The sequence below is a fragment of the Dendrobium catenatum genome, unplaced genomic scaffold (genome assembly GCF_001605985.2).
Source record: "Dendrobium catenatum unplaced genomic scaffold, ASM160598v2 fragScaff_scaffold_926, whole genome shotgun sequence".
NCBI classification, from domain to species: domain Eukaryota; kingdom Viridiplantae; phylum Streptophyta; class Magnoliopsida; order Asparagales; family Orchidaceae; genus Dendrobium; species Dendrobium catenatum.
In genome coordinates this window covers 324,233-351,328 of record NW_021319388.1, presented here as the reverse complement: position 1 = coordinate 351,328, position 27,096 = coordinate 324,233, and the positions used below count along the sequence as shown (strand labels likewise).

The window sequence follows — 27,096 nt, the reverse complement described above, 5'->3', positions numbered from 1 at the left end:
TTTGTTATTTATTCAATTGAACTTCTTTGAAGAGAGGAGATAAGAGGTTAAGAATTCAAATATAACTCTTGGTGTTGACATTTGGAGTCAAAATTAATATTACATGTATCGATCTTATAAACAATGGCGTATATTGATGTTGGTGATGATCAAGTGGGAAGGTGTTGGCCCTTGTGATGATGATGTGTATTAACTTTAAATATAATGGCTTGAGTTAACATTATCTATAATAGTATGTGACAAAGTCAGCGAGCATCAATGGTGATATTGATGTCATGCATCAGTCTTATAGTGATGACATAGGTCATCGTCATTATTAATGATATATGAATAAGCTAACATGCATTGATTTAGTGAGAATATTAAAGTTGGGTGACGATAGTTAGGAGATCATATCTAGGTGAGGTAGTCAAAGAATTGTAGTCAAGCGATAGTAGACAAAGGATCATAATCGAATAAAGCTAATCATAGGGTCATAGTTGAGTGATGGTGGTTAGACTGTAGTCAATGAATAGTGGTCAGAAGACCATAGTCGAGTGATGATGGCTAGAGGACCATAGTCAGATGACGCTGGAATTAGGTGACATAATCAAAGGACCATGCGACAGTGATCAAAGGATCATATTCGGGTGACAATGGTAAAAAAAAAAAATCGTTGGGGCATTGTATTCGGACGATAGTAGTTATAGGGCCATAGTTAGCCAATGATATTTAGAGGATTATAGACAAATGATAGTGCTCGGGAGACTGTAGTTGTGTAATGGTGGTCAAAAGATTATAGACATGTGACAATGGTCAGTTAGAGATTATAGTCGGATGATAGTAGTTGAAGAACCTTACTCGCAAAAAGATGATTGGAGGACCAAAATCTGGCGACAGGTTGGGGAATAATAGTTTGTCGTAGTGGTTAGGGAACCAAACTTACTCAGCGATGATTAGAAGACATCATCACCGTAGTCGGGAGGCCATAGTCTGATGGTGGTGGTTTGAAGCTTTGATATTCTTCAAATAATGAGCTCTCTTAAATATCAAGCCAATGATCATAGCCCCTCACTATGTAAATATAGACAAAATCCAATACACTCCATTGGACGACCTGTAAATATAATTGATCTACTTCCTTTTTATTGATTGATATTCTAATTTTACCTGATAAAATAATTTTAATGGTACAATAACATTTCATACTTATAAATCAATTCTTCAAATCAAAACAATTTTACCTCATCTCTTGAAGCTTAGACCATCTCCAACCGTTCGGCAAACAACCAAATGGAGGCCAACCGGATGCCTTTTCCTCCGCCATTTGATCGGGGCGCCATTTTTTGATCTCTACCGAACTTGCGGAAGAAAGACGCGAAAGAAGAGAACGACGGTCAGAGAGCAAAATGGCATTCGATTGGAGATGAATCACGACAGTTTTTTGTTTCACTGCATTTTGGAGTGAAAAATGAGATTTTCGGTTGGAGATGCCCTTACATCGTGATTTTGGATTAAGGGTTCGTTTGGAACTATTTTTAATTGCTTAAATCAACTTTTAAAAGAAAAAATAATTGTACTAAAAAAATTATAATTAAAAAGCCATCCCAAACAAAACCTAAATCCCTTCAACAAGCGGTACTGTATGCTGCCAAAGTGTAGCACCTAAGGGTTTTAGAACTTCCACCACCAGATCACAAAATGCAGATATATAAAAGAAAAAGAACACTAACATAACATAACCGTTTACATCACGATTCATATGATTGAAATTCGAAATACAGAACAGAGAGCCATGTCATGAAACATCATTTAGTCCGTAATTAACTATTTAATGGTCACAACTTTACACTTTTACAGCATCCGTCAATTTTGTAATTCTGCATTAATACATTCATATTATAACGATAACAATGGCACACAACTAGTTTGCTTAGATCAAGCTCACATACCTTCAGCTCATTAATTTACTTCTGCTCCAAAACCTTCATTCCGCTCAAATGAAAATCAGTGGCAATCCCAGTTTTCCAGCAACCTATACAAGATGAAAAACTACATAAAGGTACGTAAAATCATATGCACGAAAATAGCCAAAAAGAATTCTACAAGATGGATGGCACAAATCCTAGAGTCTTCTTTTGTGCTATTATGAGTTGGCGAGCCAAAATATATTGGGGGATTTACATACCGACAATTGAACTTGTACATAATTAGCTATGTTGCACCGATATGGATATAGCGATACGGATACGACATGATACGGATACGGGACACGTCAATTCTTTAAAATACAAGAAAGGGTTGGTGCGGACACGACATTATAATTTATAAATTATATATAAAAATTAAGAAAACAATCAAAGCATAATATTTGAAATTACAAAAAAAATGAAAATAACATCATTTGCAGCGTATCAAAATAAAAGTAAGCATTAAATGTCTAGTACAACAACAAAAGCATAAACATAAATTGTCTAGCAAATGAAGTTTCAACTATTCAATAGAAAGAATGATATGATTTGCTTCTTCAATTGTTTGTCTTTGAACTTCTATATCATCTTCAATAAAAAACATGCCTTCTAATTCAGGCTCATCAGATGAAAGATTAGCAATTTCTAATATTCACATATCATCAAGAGACACAAATCCATCTCAGCAATGAGATGATCTCACTCGCAGCCACAGAAGTAAATACAACGGGTCTTTTTTTGGATACGCGTGTCCTTTTGAAATTAAATAGTATTTTTATTGGATACGGCAAAGACGTATCCAACACGTATCAATGCCGTATCGGACGTGTATTCGTTATCGGTGTATTGGATACAACATGCCTTCATAAATAGGTGTATCGGTGCAACATAGATAATTAGATAACTAACACCTAAAATGTTATATTTAGGTATATAGCATCCCAAAGTCCAAATGATATCGGGACATATGCGTGAGAAGATGTATTTCACCTTATATAAGTGATGTTAGTGGTATTTTAATATTATTTAGAGATTAGAATGTTATATTAATAAAAATGGAACTTTAGGTGTAGCAGAGAGAAATAAGAATTCAGCAGTATGCATGTAAATTCCTCAAATATTTTCCTATAATAAAAAATTTCAGGTTGAGAGCAACCTTTATGTCATGAAAACCTGGACACTGGAGGAGTTTGCACAGTGGCAAATAGGACAGACATTGGTGTAACCAGCACAGTCCACGCACAGGCAAAGATGTCTACATGGTATCAGCAGCATTGAGATCTCCTTGGCCTTACATGACTTGCAGGTCATCTGCTCACGACTTAGTCCTTTGCTAGCAGTTTGAAGGTAGCAGCTGCCCCCAAGAACAGGGTTAGGATTAAAAGAAGAGGCTGCATCATCAACTTCACTGTCCCCACAACCTTCCTTGCCTTGATCTGCAGCAGCAGCACCCTGAGCCAAGGCTTGTTTAAGATTGCTTTGCAGCATTCGCACCATGGACTCATTGTATTGAGCTCTGCGCTGCCAGGACTGTGCTTCCATGGCCGTGTTCTTAATTCGCTCGACAAGCTCCCTATTCTTCCTGTTCATGTTCTCAATCTCAAGTTCCTTCTCCTGAAGCTTCTTTCCTACCCCTCTCTCAATGGCATTCAGAAATGAAACCGTGTGTCTCTGCTTCATCTCCTTGACACCTTTCATGATCTGTGCTTCCTGTTCAATATTTAAATTTCAGTTGATGAGAAAAGATGGGGTAGTGTAAGGTTTGGAGAATAGAAGACATGTTTGAATTCAATTCATGGAAATTAAGGAAATGTCCATGCTTAATGGTCATCATCGTCAGCATTATCTCAATTATTTGGGGTCTATATTATGAGTCATTTTTCTCAGATGAGATGTTCACTTTTATTGAGGCCTTTATATAAAATTTATAACCAATGCTAATTTTGATCTATCATTTTTTTTCTTTCTAAGCATTCAAGATTATAATAGATCCCACACAAAATAAACATACATTTAAAATGATTTATTTAATTCACATGGATCGCATCTTAATGTATGTAATGCTTCGCATTTCACTTCACTCACCAAAGTTGAATACAAATGAACACACAAAATAAGAAAAACACAAGCACATAATGTATTGAAATACATAATTTTCTTGATTCTTATGTATTAACATGGAGTTAAATTTTGGATGGGTTGTTTCGTATCTTCTAACAATGTTCATCAAATCAAAAAACTGTCATCTACAATCAACATACACCAAAAAAAAAAAAAAAAGAGAGGAAAAAACACCAAGGTATCTCATCTTTAACATATTTTCAAGCATCTCCATAAATCAATCGTAAACTCTTTGGTTACTTCACTGCTTCTATAATGCTAGTGGCAAGCAACTCCATCTTCGATCACTTCGAATAGTTCCTGAACTCCCAAAATTGTGAACTTAGAAATTCATCATGAGATTAATTGAAATTTCCACAAATATCAATTTGCATTTATTTAGACTTGGGATTCAAGAATTCCTGATAGAGACATACTATAATCAATGACCCCTCCCTACCAGAAAAAGACTCTTGAATGAGGATATTTAGCTCTTCATACTAGGGGAATTTGCTTTCCGTAATGGCAATCGCATAGAAATCCCACTACACTATGGGCTCACAGGAGGAAAAATGGGTTTGATGATGGATGATAAAACTCAAGAACCCATTCCATTGTTTAGGGTTCTGTCAGGTGGGCCCCATTCAAACAGCCAAGGAGTTGTTTTACGCAAACTTGAGTAAAGAGTCGTTTGTTGTAACTATAGACATAGGTCAGGCAGCTTGTTAGGATCATTCATACTGAAGCAACAAGCTAGACTTTAGTCTAGATTTAGTAAGACTTGATTATTGCAGTTGCATTTGTTATTAGCAACCATAAACTACATCATCCAAGGTGTTCCCCTAAGGATGGGGGCAACATCATGCTAAGGACATGATTTTCTTATGATCTTGCAAATTAGAATTGAGTAATTCAAAGGTGTAAAACATGTCTAGTTATGATTTAGAAGCATTTAGCATAATAGACAACTCAAAGGCAATATATGTCCACTATATGGAAAACTATATTTGTTCATGCCTTTAGAAATCATTAATATGACAACATGATTTTTGGTGTGCTAGGATGTTTTTCGGTATATTGACGAATTTATTTAAGTTTGACCCGACATTATGAATGAATGGCCTCGTCCAGCCTTCTAAGGGTTTAGTAAAAATATCTAATTTGCTCAATTTAATCATTGGGTTTCACATTGCCCCAATTTAGTCCCTCAACTATTAAAAAATATCTAATTTGCTCCTCTGTTAAATTTGCAATTTAAATTGACAGAAGAAGCAGCAAGGCTTTGCTTCTTTAAGGATATTTAAGTAAAAATACTTCTTATTTGCTCGCCTTCCCGCTATAATCTCCTAAGACGAAACTGGTGACCAAACTGTGAGAGGGGGAAGACTTGCAGCTACGAGCAAGGCGACGTGCTGCGAGCGAGACGCGCTTCGAGTGAAATGGCATGCTTCTATTCGACATCCAAAGTTGCATGCTGCTGCGAGCGAAACACGCTGAGAGCAAGACAGCGCGATTCGACATTCAAAGACAGCGCGCTTTGACATCCAGAGACCCCTACTGCTACGAGCGACCGGGATCAATCATGATGAGCTTCAACATCCAGAGACTTAAAGTTTTTTTTAACAAAATAAAATTTCAAACTTCACAATACATAAGTTGTGAGCTTTGCCTTGTCAAAATTATTGCAAAGTATAAGTTCCTCAAAATTAGTTTAGTATTTCCGCTTATCAAAAGTTTGGGATACAATAATTAACCGCCCCCCACCACACACACCGACACACCCACACACAGAAAATGACATTTTTTATTATTTATATAGTTATATTATTATTTATTAAAATAAAATCATAGTTAAATTATGACTTTTATCTTTTAATCATCTTTTTATAGCACTAGTTTTTATATAAAAATAAATTATATTGGGATATTATAATCAAAATTTTATTATGATAAAATAACAACTTTAGAATTTGGTTTAAAATAAATATTTGATTGTATTGATATTATGATATTATAAGTTGAAATAAATATTTTTTGTTGTGATTACTATAAAAAGTTAGCTATGAAATATGATTAGGCATTAGTGTATGAATGATGTTTTAGCCATAACATTGAGAAAGAAATATTTAATTATATTGATATTGAAGTAACTATTAAACTTTTCTAGAATATAACAAGTAAACATTACAATTTATATATATTTTTTCATCTTATATTTTATCTTTTTAAAATAATAATTATCAACAATTTTTTTTAACTACCTTGGCCTCAAATTTGGATAAAAATTTGAGAGAGATTATTTGAAAAAATATATAATTTATTCCCCCACAAAAGAGAATTCCTGGCTCCGCCACTAACAGGATGATTTGCATCTTTAGGAAGTAAATTAAGATAACAAGAATGACTTAATAAGTGAAGATATTGCACATTCATGTTTTATTTAAAATATCGAGAAATAAACTAATATTTTTATTTTATTTTATTATGTTCTTGTTCTACTTCAGATTTAGGTGATTGTTTCTTATATAACTCAAAATGACTATCCAATGGATTGCAAATTAGTTTTGACTAACTCATATTGAATCACTGCAACACCTTTTCAACATACTCATCTTGGAACAACTTCAATATACCTACACTTATATCCCTACTGATTCTCATACTGAGAATTTTCTTTATTGTACCCAAATCTTTCATTTCAAACTCCTGTGATAATTGCTTCTTCAAACATCTTATCTTATTAATATTTAACCTAGCAATTAGCATGTCATCCACATACAACAACAGAATGATATAATAATTATCAAAATATGTAAAGAAATAACAATGATATACCTGGCATTTTATGTACTCATTATCTGACATAAACCTATTAAATCTTCTGTACTATTGCCTTTGGTGTCAGCTTTAGCCCATATAAGCTATTTTAAGCCTACACACCTGATCTTCTTTACCTGTGACCACATATCCTGAGATTGCATCATGTATAACTCTTCTTCAAGGTCACCATGAAGAAATATTGTCTTTACATTCATCTAATATAGATGTAAATACTTCACCGCTACTATACTCGGCACAACTTTGAATGTAGTCATCTTCTCCACTTAAGTAAAAAAATTTCAATGTAGTCAACTCCTTCCTTATACTACAAAAATTTTAACTACAAGTCTGGCCTTTTAGCACTTATTACTATCGGGTTCTTCTTTCAACTTATAAATACATTTATTATGTAGTGTTTTTTTGCCACCTAGTAGCTCTGTCAACTACCAAGTCTAATTCACCTCAAGTGATCAACTTAATCAGTCTCATCATAGCACTCCAGTAATATAAGGAAAGAGAATACCTCTATGCTGTTTTTTAGATTCTGCTGGATCTCCTGACTTCAATAGGTATCTGAGGAACTCTCTATGCTTCTTCAACTTTATCTTCTTGATCATCATTATCATCCTCAATCTCAACATATTTAAAAGAATCTAAAGGAATCTCAGTTCTATCCTTATACATTTCATTTTCATTGAATTTAACATCTCTACTCCTAATGAATTTCTAATTCTAATAATCTCAAAATTTATTCTCAAAATTTATAGAAAAATTCATCTGAGCCATATCCAATGAATGTACACATAATAGATTTTAGATCAAGCTTACTCCTATATCTTGCATTAATATGAACATAGGATGAACCAAAAATTTTGAGGTGAGATAAACTTGCCTCCTTGTCACTTCAGACATCCTCATGTAACTCTTATGCAGGGAAACTGAAGGATCACAATTGATCATACTAGCAGCAGTATTCGCTGACTCTGCCCATAATTATTTGGATAGACCTGTATGCAACCTCATGCACCTGTCACCCTCAGTGATATTTCTATTCATGTGCTTTGCAATACCATTCTGTTGTGGTGTTATTAGAATAGTAAATTCATGTATAATCTCATTCAAGACATAATACTTCTTGAGCTTCTTATCACAATACTCACCACTATTATCTGATCTGAAACATTTCAGCTTTAAACCTGTATTATTCTCAACCATGACCTCCACTTCTTGAAAACATCAAACACATCTGACCTTTGTTCTAAGACTACACCAACACTTTTTGCTATGATTATCAATAAAAGTGATAAAATAGAGAGACCTTCTATAGAAGAAACTAGTGCAAGATCCCATACATCAATATGTACTAACTCCAGCTTTTTGACTTTACTTTTGGACTAATTTTTTTAAAGCTCAACCTTTGTTGATTGTCATATATACAATCTTCATAAAATCTAAATTTATAGATTTTAAACCAGGAAGTTTTCTTGTAGTAAGAATTGAATGTCTACCTTTTTTACTCACATTACCAAGCCTTCCATGTCAAAGACCTCCATCAATATCTGAATCAATTATTCCAATAAAATATTATCTCTTGTTGATAACATACAGGATGCCTTCAATACTGCCATGAGCTATAACCATAGCTTTTTGTCACCTTCCACAAATCTCTTGTGAATGATATCACATAGCCTGAGTTTGCAAGCTGACTCACAGAAACTAAATTCCTCTTCAGACAAAGAACATGTTTAACATCTTAGAGTCTCCAAGTTGAACCATCTGTCATTTTGATATCATCTCTTTGTCCTACAATGCTACAAAGCTTGTTGTCTCCTAAATACACTTTTTCCAAATCACCTTGAGTGTAGTTCTTGAATGCCTCATTGTTAAGACTTGAATGAAATGTAGCACATAAATTTATAACCCAAGATGCAGAATTATCCAGACACAACATTAGAAAATCTAACTCAAACTCTTCTGCAAATACATTTGTAAAGTGATTTATCTTGATCTCCACCGATAGCCTTCTTTGGAACAGTATAATCATTCTTCAAGTGATCATTGTTTTCAAACTTCTAACAAACAACTTTTACTCTACCAGAAGTAAACTTTCCTCTGTTGGATTTAGATCTTCCTCTACTGGGATTTCTATCTAAACCTCTTCCTCATGCTTCAACATTCATACTCAATGTTCGTCTGTCTACGAACCTCTTCATTAAGCACCAACCCCACAATATCCTCAAATTCAACTTTGAACTCCCTATAGAGTTACTCACAGTAGTAATCAGTCCATCCCAGCTATCTGACAATGAAGATTACAACAACACTCTCACCTCATCATCAAATTTGATGCTAATTAAACACAATTAACTAATCATATTGTTCAGACTATTCATATGCTCTGCCATTGAAGAGTTGTTTAATTATGAACATCTTCATAATGAATAACTTCATCAAGAATACTTTATTTACAGCCAACGACTTCTCATGCATCTTAGTCAGTATAGCCATGACATTGACTTAAGTATTCTCATTTATTGTGTTTTGACTGTAGTCTTCTCATTTATCGTGTTGAATGCAACAAATGAAAAGTGAATGTCGAATCAAACCTAAGGTTGTTTGGTCAATAACCTGCCACTCCTCAATAGTCATCGAATCCGGTTTTTTAGTGATTCCTTTTAATGAAAAACACAACTTCTGGTACAACAAATTTTAAATTTACATTCTCCATAATGCAAAAGTTTGAACCGTTGAACTTAACAAACTTGTATCTTGTTTCAGCAGCCATTACTCTAAAAAATGTGGCTTCTGATACCAGTTGTTGGGGGAAGTGAAACCACATAATGAAAACAACAAGAAATAAAAATGCAACGGAAAGGAAAGAACACAATAATTTAAAGTAGAAAAACCTAAAACTGAGAAAAAAAACACGAGACCACACCACACCAAGAGATATATTATGAAAATTTGGTAGAAATAGTATAGGTTTCGAGGAAAAATCATGGAGGCACACCACACCAAGAAATTCACCATAAAAATTTGGGAGAAATAGTATAGATTTATATTTTCTCTCGCTTTCGCCTTGTCTCTCTTCATCCTTGCACCATTTTCACAAACAAACAACGATAAAACCTGACATAAACTGCCAAGGTATACAACCCTCATAAAAAACGAGAACGAAAAACTATAAGCCTGTCTTGTAACGCCACTGTGCCAGTTTGGAGCGTCGCAACGCTCAATTCTCTATCTCCAATCTGCGTGACAGCACTACAATACCAGGGTTTGGAGCACTGCAGCACTGGGGTCTAGAGCATTATAGTGCTAACTCTCTCTATTTTTCTCCAAGCAAACTATGGAGCGCCGAGGCACTCGGGTGCACAACGCTGGAAGGTAGGGCTCACAACACTGTGGTGCTGTAAGGAAAACATTTTTCGAGTGCTTTGCACCAAAACCCAAGGGGAGGACCCCTGTAATCCCCCAGCGAGCTCAACAAACTAAATTGAGATCTGAGGTAATAATAAAACCTGATTAATTAATTAGATTCCACACAGAATTAACAGTTATTTTAGTTCACCAACATCGGTGTTGAAGCACCTAACTTGGAAAAGAAAAAAATAGTTTGCCTTTGAGGCTGTCATTCAAGATCCAGATCAAATAAGGAAACACGTTAAGGAGATTATTGGAGACAATTATGATAATCAATCGCATAATACACAAGTTGTCTGTGCCAAGATGTACAATTACCACAGTCACAGTGAGAATACTACTACTTGAGGGATAGAAAATTCAATGGCAGGTGCAGAATTGTTTTGAATAGATACATTTTGGTGTGCAATATATATATGCATATGCTTCAAAGATCTCTTGCAAATGATGAGTCTGGCGCCACTTGAGCTTTGCCTAGTTGCACAATGACCAACCCTTTTTAAGGTTTTGAAGTTTAAACAGCTCAATAAGGAAAGGAGTCAATAAGAAAATCCAAACTATGATGCCATATTATAGGAGGGAGCAATGGGCTCTTGATATTACCTTAATAATACTACAAGAAAAAATACGAAATTCAAACTTGATAATTTTAGGTCAAATTATATTTTAAAAATTGGATTGATTTTTTTTTTTAAACTAACTTCATGTCAAATTTTGAAATAAATTTAAATTTCCACCAGTTAAATTCCTACAAATATAATTAGGAAAATGGGAATAGGGATTTAATGGAGCGTTGTAGTCTGTTGCAAATAATAGAAAAACAAAAAAAACAAAAAAAAATTGAAAGAAAGAAGAGAAACTTGGGTGGTGCCATCCTCGACTAATCAAGAAGAGATATAATATTACTTACATTTCTAAATTTCCTCTCCTTGACTCTCTCTATATGATCCTTATATTTCTAAGCAATATTATAAGATTTGAAAGAAGAGAGAACTTTTGTGGTGCCATCTTTGATTGCTCGAGAAGAGATCTTCTGATATGACAAAATCTCTAAATTTACTCTCCCTCTCTTTGTGCATGATCCTAGCATTTCTACAAGATATTAGAAGATTTTATAATTTGTTTAAGTTAAGATATTTGAGACTTCTCTTTGTGATTAAAGTGTATTTGAATTTGGGAAAGAGCATTTTCTTCAACCTTTTTATTTGTACACTTATACAGCTTTTTGATGGTGGTTCAGTTTCTCTCACGTCTCTCATGAATGCAACTATAGTAGTCATTACATAAATCTTAATGTGTTATTATGATATTTTCAGTGTTATTACTTTGTATTCAGAAAAGAGAAAGGAATAAGCAAAAGCAAGGAAAAAATCATATGAGAAAGCCAATACCTGGATTCTGATGTAATTATCAAATTCCTCCTTTTGGCGGTCAAACTCATTCCTAAGGTTATCATCCAAACACATGATAACTGGAAGAGAAGATATGTTCCCACTACCAGACGAGATAGATGAATTGTGTTCATCATCATCATAGGAAAGCCTCAGCCCAGTTGACACAGGGTTTGGATTCGGAATGCTGGCTGTACAATCAACATCATCTTGGCAAAAATTATTTAAGGAAATCTGAAGCTTGTGAGGCATTCCGATAACATCTGCATCTCTGCTTCTTTTGTTAGGTTGGTTCAAAGTATAATTCACAGCATCAACGTGACAAGCAGCAGGAACTGCAAATAATTTGAAGCAGTAATATGCTTTTTTTAATAAATGACATATTTTTCAATCAGCCAGACAGTTGGCAATTTGTTAAAAAATAAATGTAACACCTGAATTAAACGCATAAGGAAAAGGTATTAAAAAGACTGCACAAAGATATTTGATTCAATAACTAGCTCTATCAAGCAGGAATATTCCTTTATGCAAAAATCTCAAATATCAAAGAACCGGGCAGGAAAAACAAAAGATTTATACTACACAATGGTTCAAATACTTCCCATTTGCAAGTGCACACATGTTTAGCACTTACAGCGTAATACAACAACGAAGGGTCTGAAGTTACCAAAGTAATGCACATGTTATTGTATAAGATCCAGGTTTCTTCAAAAAGGCTTGGCTTCTATAGTTTGTGGATCATGAGGATAGCAAAAAAATTCAGCGTGCTCTTACAAGGATAGCAAACAATAAATAAAGAAATATGAATTAAAAGGAAACCTAGTTGTGTTTCAAAACATGGAATATACAAAAGATATTGTATATGGAGAAGAATACTTTATAAGATTTTAAAAGAACCTAATCATTTAAAAAATATTAGGCATGATAGGTCACGGCAAATGATGTGTCAGAGGAAAATACATACAAAATAATGCATGTGAATGCTCCTTCATATATTTTTAATGAATCAAAAGAAAAGCACTTTCTCGATTGAAATGGCAGCACAGGGACATAAGAAAACGTATACTATGTTGAGAAATCATAGGCCAGGTTTGTAAGGAGAAGAAACTTGCACGCTCAAAACCTATAGGTTTATCCTATCATTTTCAAGGAGCCACTGACCATCTGCAAGAGTTTATCTGTAGGCTATATTCTAACAGGTATCTCTATCAAACCCGGAGAAGTGCTTCTAAAGTTTTGTTGGGACGAATTTCTTACTGCTTCTATAGAGTTTATCTATAGGCTATATTCTAACAGGTACCTCTCGCAAACATAGAGAAGTGCTTCTAAAGTTTTGTTTGGGATGACTTTCTTACTGCTTCTTAAAGCAGCTTTTTAATATAAAAATTTTAATTTTTAAACTAAAAAGTTGCTTTAAGAAGAAGTAAGAAAACCGTCTCAAACGAAGCCTAAGTTTTCTACTGCATGGTAATGGATGTTTGAAAGTTCAAAGAATTTCTTACTAGCAGTTTACCATCGACCTATGTTGCACGGACACGGACACGGCGACACGGACACGGGACACGACTTTTTTTGAAAATATAGGACACGGGTACGGCGCGGACACGCCAATACATTTTTTTTATATTGTGTATATATATTAATGTAATATCATATTAAAAATGACAAACAATAATAAATGAATGACATGATAACTTGTCTATATATATATATATATATATATATTCACCCAATATAGTGTGCCAAAGCATCAATATGATCTTAAATATAACTAAGGACCAAAGCACCATTATATGTACCATACTAACATCTATAAACAATGCATAAACACCAATTATGTATTGGAATATTGATGATTGAGCTATTACGTCAACAAGCATGCCAACATACTCAATTTTAGCAAATGAAACAAAACTTACATCTATAGGGTTATAATAAGCTTGCATAATGTCAAATGATACTAAACTTACATCTCAAATAGTATTAACCTTACATCTATAGGGCTACAATAAGCTTCTAGGTAACCCAAATGATCCTAAAACCACTTCAACCTTGTCTTCAAAACATAAATTCAACCTACATGGGCATTCAATTAGAAAGTGATTTCTCCTTCCTCCACCTCTGCTCCAACATCCCAATGCTCGCATGCATGGGGCACTGGCCCTCGCATCCCTATGCTATAGGCTAAGCTCTACAATTGTTGACTTATTTCTCTACAGGTCTTTTTCTACATGCATTTGCATCATCACCGCATAGTTCTTCACCATCCCATGATTCGCGTAGGGTTCGCCCTCTCTAGCCGCCCTTGCAAGGCACATGCCAACACTTCCTGATCTTTGGGCATATGGCTTGGATTGTAGTTGTTGAGTCATCTAGGGCTTCAACCCAACTCTTCTTTTCACTCACCATCCTCCACTTTCCCTCCTGATAGCATTTAGTTTTACTCCTTTTAGATCCATTTTGCTCATGTTCTCACCTCATTGAGCTATGTTGCTCTTCTTTCCCTCCTTGTTGCCAAATCCTGCTCAATCGTCTCCCTCGGCATGTCCTAGGTTTCAGTAGTTGGCTCATGCTATTCAACCACCACCAGGACCTCTTGTTCCAGTCGATTCAATCATCTCTGGGGCTCTTCCCTGTTCACACCTCTCATTCTTTTACAACTATGTTGGGTGGGTTACCATGTTCATGATCAATCTCCTTCGAAGTTCCCATTATTTTTCATCAAACCTCATATCCACCTTTACGTAAGCAAGCTTATATACTTGCATTTTCTCTAATGCTAAAATAACTAAGCTTACTCGACCATTTTCTTTCTCTATCGCTGACAAATTCTCATTGAGTTGTCTCAACCTGTATGTTATTCTTTCATGACAGATTTACAGTTGGTCGTTGAATATTCAATAGGTTTTATTGATCATCATCTTATCATTATGACTTTCTCTTTAGAAGCATATTACATCAGACAGTTTTTTCATCGTACCTACTATGCCAATGTCTATCTAATGCAATTGCAAAAGTGGTCTCTCCATTTTGACACTATCATGCAACCATCTATCACCATTATTTGAATGGATTTTCTAGGTTAAATTTCTATTATTTTAATCAATCCGCTTACTTTTTAGATTCTTTTTTGGTAAACATTTGCAAGTGGATGTTGCTCCCGTTCATCTTTCAAAGCTATCAAAGACCAAATTCAAGATAGAAATGAACATTACTTCTCAACTTCAAAAGAAGATATGGATTGGTATATTCCCTTGTAGTTACTATTAGAATCTTGAATTTGATAGGATCCCCCACAATTGTTCCTTTGCCAGATATTTGACGACAATTATTCTGAATGCTTCAAGGCTCATCCGGATATAAGAAAATAAAACATTCAAGCACAAGAGGTAGACTCAAATGATCAGATCCCTCTCCCATGGTGGTTGATCGTCCTTTAGTTCAGGTTTCCATTCATATTAAGAACTAATTTGTTTTCCATTAGATGCGGCCCAGCTAGTCATGCAAAATATATTATCGACTTCACATTCAAATAATATTATGGATATTGACCCCCATACTTTGAAAGTTTCTCATCTCCCTTCTATTGGTGAAGAAGGCAGAAACAAACATAATCCATGGTATTCTCTTGATTCTGATGAGAGCATTTTAAGGGATGAAGCTCTAGTAGATAAAATGTTATATATTTAACTTACAATTAAGAAAAAATATACCAATCTACCATTTTCAGTAGGCTTCAAGCAAGGCTATCAAAAGGAGTGGTTTTTCAAGTTATGACCATGCCATCTTTAATTTGTCTCACATATTTTTCTTTTTCTCTGAAAAATTATTATTACTTGTTCATATTGTACTAATGTCATTTTCTAATAATAAAATTATATTTAAAAAAATAATGTCAACCTAGTTGATCAAATAAATAAGACAAATACTGAAGTTTGACCTCATTGACTCCCAGTTGATCTCATGATTATGATGAATCATCTCAATACACTAGTTAAAATATGCACTACATAAAAAAGTGAATTATGACCAATTTAAACAATCAAATCACATTGGCCACCGGATGAGGTCTTATGACCCATTATTGAGATGACTTCAATATCTAAATCATGAATTTCACATGAATGCAAGTCAAAAGCCAGGATAATAAACCCCAACCTTCTATGAAGTTCGCAACTAGAGCAATAAATTCCATATTTCAAAATAAGTTAATTTCAAGCATCAAGCAAAAACAAAAAAAAAAACTAATTGCAGCATAGTCGGCCTTCCTATCAACATAAGCCATATCCCCATTATTTGGGTCAATACAAAGCCAACAAACACATTAAATAAAATATTGGGCTTTCCTACTACTGTAAGCCCCATCCCAATTAATTTTGGCAGGCATAAAGCCAACAAACCTTCCAATTCAAATCTTGGGCCTTCCAATAAAAATAAGCCCCAATCTAACCTTAACTTGGGCATCATGCTAAAGAGTCCAGCAATTAAAACCGCAAAAGCCAAAAATCCCATGTTTCATTTATGCTTTTTTGAATCACGCTGAAATTCATAAAGAATTGATATATCATACCTAACTTTGAACTATTATCAATCATAACTAATACTTCTGAATCACAAATGACCATACTATATGCCTTGAAACTATTCAATGAATTGGTATAACTAGACCTTTAGCGCTTAACAAGTCAACACTAACCTTGAAGCACATCTTTGACATAAATACATTTCCAAGCTAGTATGTTCAGGATACCTGTGATGAAGTAACCAATGTTTTTTTAACTAATAGTTGCTAAATAGGCTACCAAGATATGATGGCTTATAGCTCTCTAACATTGACAGCAGGTTCATTACTACACCCAGAATAATGAAACCATAAAATCTTGATCAGTGTCTACCTCCATCCATCCAACCATCCATTTTCCACTTATTTAAATCCACATCGACCTACCAAACTAAGCCTAGACAACCTCCTTATTGAGAGTGCACTTTAGTGATTAAGAGGATTATTTAAATATGGGGGCTTATACCTAGAAGAAGTTTGAGACCCAAATCTAAATAAACTTTAAGTCTTTATCAGGAAAAATATGGGTAAAATAAAAATAATCTAACTCAAAAAAGGACTCGTACTAATTTTTTTCTTACACAGAGGAGGTGAAGGGAAGGGTTAGCTTTTCCTACATTTTTATGCTGTAAGACCCATGTCAGGATATGAAAGTTGTGAGAAACCATGCTAAATGATGATAAGCAAAGATCATGAGAATATCTACTTGTAACATCTGAAAGATGATCATGAACATGCTATAGTATTTTAATTAATGTATTGCATGCTCTTGAGTGTATGATTAGAAAAATAGAAGATCAGTCATGTTTGATTAGAAAAATAGAAGATCAGTCATGTTTGTAATCATTGTTAAGCTCAAGTCTGAGTGGCGACCCTAAGAATTGAGAAAGACCCTAAGAATCTGAGTGGTGACCCTAAGAATTGAGGAAGACTTCCCATTTTTGAGGTGGAGGCCATAAACCGAATGAATTATGGCACGCCATCAACATTAGTGCACAACTAATATGAAATGAAAGGCTTAAGCTAGGTTCACAGGTATTTACAAACTGACTTGAAGGCCTCCCACGAACTAAGGTGACAACTTACTACCCGATGAACTTTGGTATGTTGTAAATTCCAAAAAAGTTGAAGTGGTGATGTGATGCTATATGATGCAGGCAAAAAATTTTCAATTTGGTTCTTTGGGCATTTATTGGGGGCTGTTTTTTTCTTCTATTAGGCTTGGCCCATTTATCCTTGATTGTTTGTTGTTTGGAGGTCTCAACTGATGGTTTTCTTGGCAGTTGGGATGCTTGGCTGCTCGGTTCCTAGGCTGGTCGTACCTTTCCCTTGGTGTCTGTTGGGTTTCCTGGCTGTTTGGTTCCTGGGATGGCTGTTGGGATGCTTGGCTGCTCAGGTTCTTGGGATGGTCATGCCTTGTTCTTTGGGGTTTTTTCCCTGTTTTGATTGGATGCTTGGGTGGCACTTATGGGAGGCTGTTTGGCTTTTTTTTTTCCTATTTAAGGGGATTGTTTGCTACTACTTTAAGGGAGATTAATGTTGAATTTTGGAATGTGAAACCTGTGGGTTTTGAATAGCTTGCGAGCTATCCTCTTCTACCTCCTCTCTTCTTATAATTCGTCTCAATTTATAATCTACTTCTTCTCTCCACAAGTACCCTTCCAATTGCATCCTTCTTCTCAAAACTTCTGAAATTTGAAAGTAATGTTGTGTTTTATATTTGAAGTTGATTTGTGTCGTTTAAGTTTTAGTGAAAGGAAATCTTGGTACTATGCCATCTAATTTTTTTTATTTGCATCAATTGGTATCAGAGAATTAAGTTGTTGTTAGTCTTCCTTTCTTTTTAAATATAAAAAGCAAAAATGGATAGTCAAAACAATCAACAAGAGGAAAGCCATAAAAATTATGAGAAAGATAAATCTGAAGAAGAAAGTCAACCAATTATGCCTTGGATTCTAGAGGATAAATTGCCAACAACGAAATGGTTTCCACCTCATGCATGTTCGTCTAATCCTCTACAAATCGAGCTTCTCAAAATTCGAAGACATCTATATTTATGTGCAGAAATATATAAAGCTAAGAAGCTTCAACTTCTAGCTGAGTTTAATTGAGAAAAGGAGATGATCAAAAAGAAATACGCTACTTTGACTAAGAATTTAGATAAGGCGCAATCTGCTCAAGTTGGAAGTTCCGAATCTATCTCATCAAGAGATGAGATTTCTCCATCAAGGGAGAATTGATGTAGGCAAAAAAAGTTCAATTTGGTTCTTTGGGTATTTATTGGTGGGCTGTTTTTTCTTCTATTAGTCTTGGCCCATTTATCCTTGGCTGCTTGGTGTTTGGACGTCTTGGCTGATGGTTTTCTTGGATGTTGGGATGCTTGGCTGCTCGGTTTCTGGGCTGGTTGTGCCTTTCCCTTGGTGTTTGTTGGGTTTCCTGGATGTTTGGTTCCAAGGCAGGCTGTTGGGATGCTTGGCTGCTCGGTTCCTGGGCTGGACATGCCTTGTTCTTTGGGTCTTTTTCCCTGTTTTGATTGGATGCTTGGGTGGCACTTCTGGGGGCTGTTTGGCTTCCTTTTCCCTATTTAATGGGACTGTTTGCTGCTATTTTAAGGGAGATTAGTATTGAATTTTTGGAATGTGAAACCTGTTGGTTTCGAATAGCTTGCGAGCTATCCTCTTCTACCTCCTCTCTTCTTATAATTCGCCTCGGTTTCTAATCTACTTCTTCTCTCCACAAGTACCCTTCCAATTGTATCCTTGTTCTCAAAACTTTTGAAATTTGAAAGCAGTGTTGTGTTTTATATTTGAAGTTGATTTGTGTTGTTTAAGTTTTAGTGAAAGGAAATCTTGGTACTATGCAATCTAATTTTTTTATTTGCATCATTATACTAGGCCATGAATAAAATGATTAATGATATATCAAACAATCAAGAATGACATGATATGTTATGTTTTATATCTTTCATACTTAGTTGTATTGATACTACGTTATTTATGAAATGATATAAATGACATGCTGAACTGAAAGGAATTAAATGACTACAGCATTAAATGTTATACCACACCTTAAAAGCTATTTCATGTTTATATGTGATACCATGCTTACATAGAATATATGGAGATAGACTTATTTTAGGATTAGTAATATAAGATGACTCACATGCATAACATGCCAACAGAAGTGCATAAGACAATTTGCACTTTGGATTGTACTAAGGGATAAGATGCCTATAATATCATTTTTAGAATGTTTATTACGTTTCAGATAACTTAACGAGGCCATGGTTAATGATTGAGTAAGCCAAATATAATAATCAAGTGAGTTACTATGTTTAGTATCCTATTTAGATGTGGTTGTCGCTATGTAAACCAAGATGTATAATGTTGTATAATCTGTACATGTGACTAGAAGCCTTATGAGACGAATGCAATCATGGATTTCAATAAGCTGTATGGTTAGCTCGTAGTTATGTTTGGTAGAAAAATGGCATAGTTATTGGATATAGAACTTAGAGATGCCATTTTGATTATTAACCGTTTGAGAATTATGCATATGTAATATTTGATTGAAGTAAATTGTTAATGTTGCAACGGTAATAGTCGTTATGCTGCCAAAATTTTCAGGGGTGGCTGAGTAAGACATTACAATTATACTCAACACACCAGATCATTATGCCATCAAATCTCCCCGCACCCTCCCACATCTGCACATGTGCACATGCACACAAAAATTAATCAAAAGCAAAACAAAACATCATACATTTAATAAATTTACTATATTGACAATCACTACGTTAGAAGGCCAAACCATATAGTTCAACATTCCAATTTCACAAAATCTGTCTCCACGCCACAAAATCTGTCTCACTGTCTCACATTCATTGCAAGTGAAGCCTGTAAGGTTTATGTTTGTAATGACCATTATAAGTCTTAGACCATATATTTAAAAAGCTTTATCTCTCGCAGCTCTCATCTAATTGATAACAGCAGAAACTATTCAAAAATATAAACTAAGTTATTTGATCAACAAAACATTGTTCATACCTTTGAGTGTGAAGTCTATCAGTCACTGTGCTCTGAAGTCTCTCATTTGGTGTGCATATTCACGAGTATCTTCTCCCTGAGTTTGTTTATCCCACTTTATCATATCATCAGCACTAGTGGACATATTCAAGAGTCTCTCACTCTCCCTTTCCTTCCTCTCTCCCATTAACAAAACCTAATTCTCACCTTGAGTGAAAAGTCTGCAAATCACTGTTCCCTCCTTCCATCTGTGACCCTCTCAGGGCATTAAAAACCCATTTCTTTTTGAGGGGGTGGGACAAAACCTTACTCTAAAGCTTACTTTAATGTGTCAAGAATGATTGCCATTTATTTCATCTCTAGATAGAAGGATCAGAAAGACTCGGAAAAGAGAAACAGTCAAATGACAACAATATATGATTTGTTAAAATCCCTTATTAATTTCTCCAGGTCACATTGTAAGAAAATTCCCTCACAAAATCCAAATCAACAAGAAAGCTCCATTTTATAATAGCCTTGCCTAAAATAAATTTTTTTATTTTATTCATCATTTAGTGGGAGAAATGTATTTCTTATTTAAGAAGGGCAAACCAAATCTATCGATTCATAAAATACAGAGAGAGAGAGAGAGAGAGAGAGAGAGAGTCACAATAAAAGAGAAGACCAATCATTTTTTAAAATCTAAAATAAGAAGTTTGCTCCATTTTAGAATGAGTATCAACCGATTAGTTTAAGAATATTTATTCTTTTATATAAAGTTTTGAAAAAAATTAAGAGATTACTAATCTTTCATTGAGGCCTAATATAATATAACGTACAGATCATATTAAGTGGCAACAAGAAGGTAATTACATTATTCAAATGATGATAATGCATAATCGAATTCAGAAAAATAAGTTGATAAATTTGTTGAAGTACCATATTGAGATTATCAAAAGTTTGTCAAAAGATTAAAAAATAAAAACATAATCACATGCATTATAAATGATGAAAATGAAGAATTGGATTAAGATTAATAAAATTGATATTGAAATCAAGCTAATGCACCTTCAAAAACAACAGACAAAATTATTATTTAAATTTTTAATTTAATTAAGTTGTTGCATTTGAAGGTTAATTTAATTATTTCATGATTTTAACCTTCAAATGCAACAAGTCAAATTATTATAATTATACAGTTATTTATCAATTTTATTCATTTAATTTAGAGTATCCATTATCATCATTTATATCATAAAAGAATAAAGTCATAAAATAAGAGCATACAAAAAATATTTTTAAAAATTAATTATATAAAATTTTATTTTGGCAATTTCTTAAAAAGTTAGAATAATAATATTTTGACTGTCCCGTGCATTGCATAGGATTATCTTCTTGTGTAAAATTGGGGTATAATAAATGCAGATCAAGCTACAATGTATACGGGTTTCTTGATTAAATATAAGCAACATGTAAATAAGAATCATAGGTTTGATGTGTGCGCTTGAAGAATTATGCAAGGAAGCATATAATTTAATAAAGGTAAAAAATATTTGGATGGAGACAACCTTATTAGATCTCAAAATGTATAGCATTTAACTATTATCAAACTCAAGATGAAGGTCCAAACTACAAAAACCCTGCTGATTGCACTTAGAATTATGAACAGAAAAAACTTTATTGATAAAAAGTTCCTTAAATAAAGTTGGATTACATTTCAAAGCAGTCACTTTGAAACAGTCAAGACTTTCAGCTTGCGGACAAGGTTTGAGGCTTCAGTATTCTCTGAAATTTCACTGCTATAGTCAGCTTTAGTTTTGAACAAACCTCAATCTTATTAAAATTAAGTAACATGCAGCTAATTAAATTTTTCCTATCGCTACACAACTAGTATTATTGGGATACTTATATTGTCAGTTCCAATCCCAAATGAAAAGTTAACAACTAACTGTACAACGTATGTCAAAAACAATTATATTCGAACTTGCATTTTGCTAGTGCTAGGGCCTTATACAAAAGTGAAATACTATAACCTAATCTAATTTTGGTGAGTAGTCAGGAATTGGCTAGTACATCGTCACCGGGAAAGGATTAGCAAGGTCTAAAACTAATATTAAATTTGCCACAAAAAATTGACAACTCCTAACCTAATTTGGGCGAGTAGTGAAGAAATGGCTAGAACATCACCCGTAAAGGGTTGGCTAGGTCTAAAATTAATATTGAATTTGCCACAGAATTTGTGGACTCCACATAAAAAATAATAAAATTGGTGGAGGCAGTTATTAGAAGAACATATATTGTTTGTGTGCTAGAAGTTAAATGGAAAGAGAAAAAAATCCAAGGATATTGAGAAAAGCACAAGTTATTGCATGTTGGAAAGGTTCACAGTAGAAACAGAGTAGGGGTAGTTTTAGATAGACAATTAAAAGATAAAAATTTTTCACAGATAGGGTAATTTCTGATAAGTGAATTATCAATGAAAATATTATATATGTGGTTAGTGCTTATGCTCCTGTTAGATTAGAAGATAGCATTAAAATAAAATTTAGGAAGAGACAGACTAACTATCACAACGTACACATGAAAGAATATTCATTAAAGGTGACTAAAAGGGATATACAAGTTTTACTAGGGTGAGTTATGAGAGGAGTCATGATGGATATCAAGTAGAAGATAGAAATATAATGGGATAAGCTATATATGATTTTGCAATAGCCTAATATCTTACAAATACAAACTTTAAGAAACAATACCAGAACTTAATTAGTTTCAAAAGTGGAGTCATCAAATCATAAATAAACTTTTTTATACTTATAAGGAAAGAAAAATCTTATTGCAAGGATTGTAAAGTGATTCTGGAAAAAAAAATCGATCATACAACATAGAGTGATAGTTATAAATCTAAAATATCATAAGTTATTTAAAAATGATAAAAAGAAATAATTTCCTAGTGTAAGATGGTGTAATTTGAAAGATGAGAAAATAATTCTGTAAAATTTATCATAAGTAAACTACGACATGTCTAAATTATGATAAATTGATTGAGGTAAAGTTGGGACAGGCTATTCAAATCCATCAATGTTGCTGGAGCAATCATCAATTTGAATAGCATAATGAGAAATTCATAGTGACCATATTTTGTTTAAAGGGCTATCCTGGGCATCCCTCCCAATCTCAGTTTTAACACTTCCACTCAATCCTACCCACCACCCTATGCTTCCCACAACTCTAAAACCATCCCATAACCCCTCATAGCTATTCTACATTTTCCTTCCCCATTCTCACATAAACCCTTAAAACAAGTCTGCTCAAGTTTAGCTTTTCCAAGCTTCCCTCAAGCCCCACTTCCAAGCCATCCACTAGCATCAACAATTCCTTCCAAACATTACCAAACCTGAGAATGTATTCCCAACTCTCTTCCACAACATACACAAAATAATTCCCTCCGAGTAGCCACGTCTTGACTAACTCAACGTTCCACCATAAGCTAATCCTGGCCATCAACAAACCCATCCCAAAGCCCACCAAGAAAAAAAGTGCATTCTCCTTAGGCTCATCCTATCACAAAACTATTAATGTCGTTACTCTTCATGAGAAAACCAAGCAACATCTTTGTACATTCCATACAACCTACATACTCCATGCTCAGTCAAAATAACTAATAATCATTCACCGGCTTATCATCTCTTACAATCCTAAGATTAGCAATCACAAATTTAGAAAAAAACAAAATAAAATCTTCGGGCTGTAAGCTAATGATATATCTACCATGCAACATGTGTCAAGAAAATGCTTATGAGAAGTAAAAGAGCACAGGAGTAACAAAACTTGATCCTCATCACAAACCATTACATAATATTGGTCAAATCCCTATGAAAATACATTCATTCAAACGTGACTTGATCGGCATGCTTCCATTCATGTGAAGCACCTAAATCTTTAGTTTGGATAGAGGGTGCAGTTAGAGGGTGGCATATCTTGGTATATACGACTTAAATTTTAGCAACAAGCCCATGCTATTTGTTTACTCCAAGATCAACATAAATACCTCATCCGCCAAACATAATTAAACCATTAAAATAGCCCTTAATCCATCGCATTTTCCTTTTCATTTATATTCTCAAGGATCTTTAAATGCCCTAAAAGAGCATTTACAAGTCATTGCTAGACTAGCATACAATATATATTGGTTCTTCAGAAAGAAATATTTTTTGCAACCATCAAACTTCATGATATCATATATTGTTTTCACTAAATCTTTCCTTCGGCTGTAATAACAATTGTTAAAAACTAAAAGTTCATAAATATCAAATGTTGCAACATACTTTTTTTTATAGAAGCGCATACTAGGCAAAAATTTAATGAACATGTAAAGAAAATAACAAAAAGATCAAGCACACTGAAATGTATCATGATTTGTGGTTCAACAATCAGCTAGATCCATGGGAGATGAGGGAGATGAATTGATCAACTATTTAGAAGCCACACAAGTGCCCAAATTATGGGTAAAAGAAATACTCTTTCCTAAACCTAAGTACACCCACTCATCATAAAGAAAAGTTCTAAATCTCTCGTCACTAAATAGGAAGACCTTCTAATAAGGTTTAATAAATATAAGACCATATAATAGAGGTAATAAACAAGAACATCAAAACATATCAAAAATCTCTACCCAATGTCATCAAACAAACACCAAAATTGCCCATCTGTTTGTTGTTATGCATGAGATGCTCACAGACACTAGTTGCTACACTAGTTGCTAGCTTGGTTTCTAGCTTCACAACTCAAACATTACCTTACACAATGAAGATAATAAATAGCTTGATTGTGCTACTACATAGCTTGACCATTTTTCTGAATTCTTTAAGACCACCTACTTAGTTGAGTTCTTATGGGAAGTATACTTAGGCATAGGTTAATCTTCATAAGTCTTTAAACTTAGGATTGCTTAACAAATAAGAATACAAGATTGTCAATGTATAGGACCCAATACTCGCTCCCAACCACCCAAAATAGCAAGGCAATGCTCATCTCTTGAAATAGTTCTTTGAGCACAAAAACGAAACAATGTAAAGAAACATCCACATAATTGCTTTCTCCTCGCAAAATTCCAATTGTGTGCATACATAAAATTACATGTTAAGCTATAGAGAAAAGTTCAAGCACAAGAACAATTTATTGCTCTATTTACCAATTATAAACAGATCGAACTTGAAAAGAGAATAAAAACTGAAAAACACGAAAAATAAATTCTTTTCATCACATGGTATAGGAAACTTCAATACATATTGTTAAATACCAGCTAAATTACTCCTGGCCGCTGCCTGTTGGGCATACTATAAATCCATAGATACATTCAGGGAATAATGTATTTGTTCAATATACATCAAACTTTGGGATTGTGCCGTGTGAATCTAAACCAAAAATGGGCAAACCAAAAATGGGCAACTGCCATGATAAGTAGGATTGTTTCATAAGTAAGCAATACGCTCACTTAAAAAAAGTTGCAACTTACAATTTTCGAACAATTGTAGTTGTGTGGTTGCATTATTTGCAGTGTAGTGAACCTGGCTCTCCTCCCAGGCAGCTGGAAATATTGGTTTGGCATCACTTCCTCCAAACATTTTCCTGCAAAGACTTCTTCCATATAAATAAAAGAACCATTCAACGAACTACATAGAACAATTAGTGAAGTTGATTTTGGATCTTAGTTTATTATAATCCATAACATGTAACAAAACAACAAACCGAAACCAATACCAACGACAGTAACATGGATAAACAGGGAAACAGGTCACATAAACCAAGTCCTTGATCACATATTTGCTTCGCATGAATCAGAAAGCAAACTAATGACAACTTAACCAAACTGCAGAAATACCAGCATGAAAACATAAAAAGAAATTAGCAATATGAAAACCAAAATAATAATGGGAAACGCATCCGATTATGAAATTTCAGTATATATCACGAAAAAATGCCTTCATTCTTTTAGATTTAAACTCAAAGCCCTACTCACCAGAAATACATTCACTGGTATTCTTAAAGAACCACACAACAAATTTTGAGTCAGCCCAAACACCCCCTGAACAATCTAAAAAATACAACAGATCGTCGCAAAAATGAACGAGATAACTGCAGCCATAAAAAAAAAAAAACAAACAGACAAACAAACTACGAAATCCAACTTATGGAGAGGCGAAGGAGTTGAAAATACAAAACTATATATAATCAAATATTATTACTCTTAGATAAAATATGTACAGATATTAAAAAGCATATTATCAAATACTAATTATCCTCGCATCAAAATTTTTGCTCAGGGAGAGCACTAAAACAAGAAAACAACAGGAAGTAAAAAAAGAAAAAAAGAAAGAAAGAAAGAAAGAATCAGGCAATCTGCGCGATGATACCAAAATCTGCCACCGATTAAGATGAACATGAGAGAGAAAGGGCGGAGAGAGAGAAGGCGGCGCAGAAGCAAACGATACCTGACAGCTGATGCCTTGCAATCCATGCCTCGATCCGTCGCATTGATCACATAATATACATTCTATCCCACCTAGAGAAACCCGGCAGCATTCCCTGCACCAAAATCCCCAAATTTCCAAACCAAAACTAAGAACAAGTCATCAAAAATGATCAATCTCCTCATGAAAGCACCCAACACGTAATTTCCAAACTAACCTCTCGATTCCGTCCGAGCGAAGAAGCCCCGGGGTTCCTTCCCAGCCTCACCCCTTTTCCTCTTCCCCTCTCCCCACTTCCTCTTTTTCCGTTTTTTTAATTTTTTCCCCCTTCGAATATTGCTTCTAACAGCCTTTAATTACTACACTGCCACACAGCTT

General features: G+C 34.2%; 1 protein-coding gene across 2 annotated transcripts; it reads right to left on the bottom strand.

Annotated features, from left to right (window-relative positions):
• Positions 1-1,691: 1,691 nt before the first annotated feature.
• LOC110100519 (E3 ubiquitin-protein ligase BOI) lies at positions 1,692-27,096 on the bottom strand. Of its 2 annotated transcripts, XM_020828047.2 has the most exons (6): positions 26,936-27,095; positions 26,740-26,833; positions 25,764-25,876; positions 11,684-12,018; positions 3,106-3,659; positions 1,692-2,014 (listed from the first exon to the last, which is right to left on the bottom strand). In XM_020828047.2, the coding sequence occupies exons 2-5, from the start codon at positions 26,763-26,765 to the stop codon at positions 3,108-3,110; spliced, it is 1,026 nt and encodes a 341-aa protein (XP_020683706.1). In that variant the 5' UTR covers positions 26,766-26,833; positions 26,936-27,095; the 3' UTR covers positions 1,692-2,014; positions 3,106-3,107. The 2 variants fall into 2 exon arrangements, with proteins under 2 accessions (XP_020683706.1, XP_028553255.1); XM_028697422.1 differs by lacking the exon at positions 1,692-2,014 and having other exon boundaries at positions 3,100-3,659; positions 26,936-27,096.

Coding starts and splice junctions, on each gene's coding strand:
- LOC110100519 (XM_028697422.1), bottom strand. CDS start 26,765: ATGGATTGCAAGGCATCAGCTGTCAG. Junction 12,019..25,763: donor ACTACAATTGTTCGAAAATT/GTAAGTTGCAAC, acceptor AATTATTTGCAG/TTCCTGCTGCTTGTCACGTT. Junction 3,660..11,683: donor ATAATTACATCAGAATCCAG/GTATTGGCTTTC, acceptor AATATTGAACAG/GAAGCACAGATCATGAAAGG.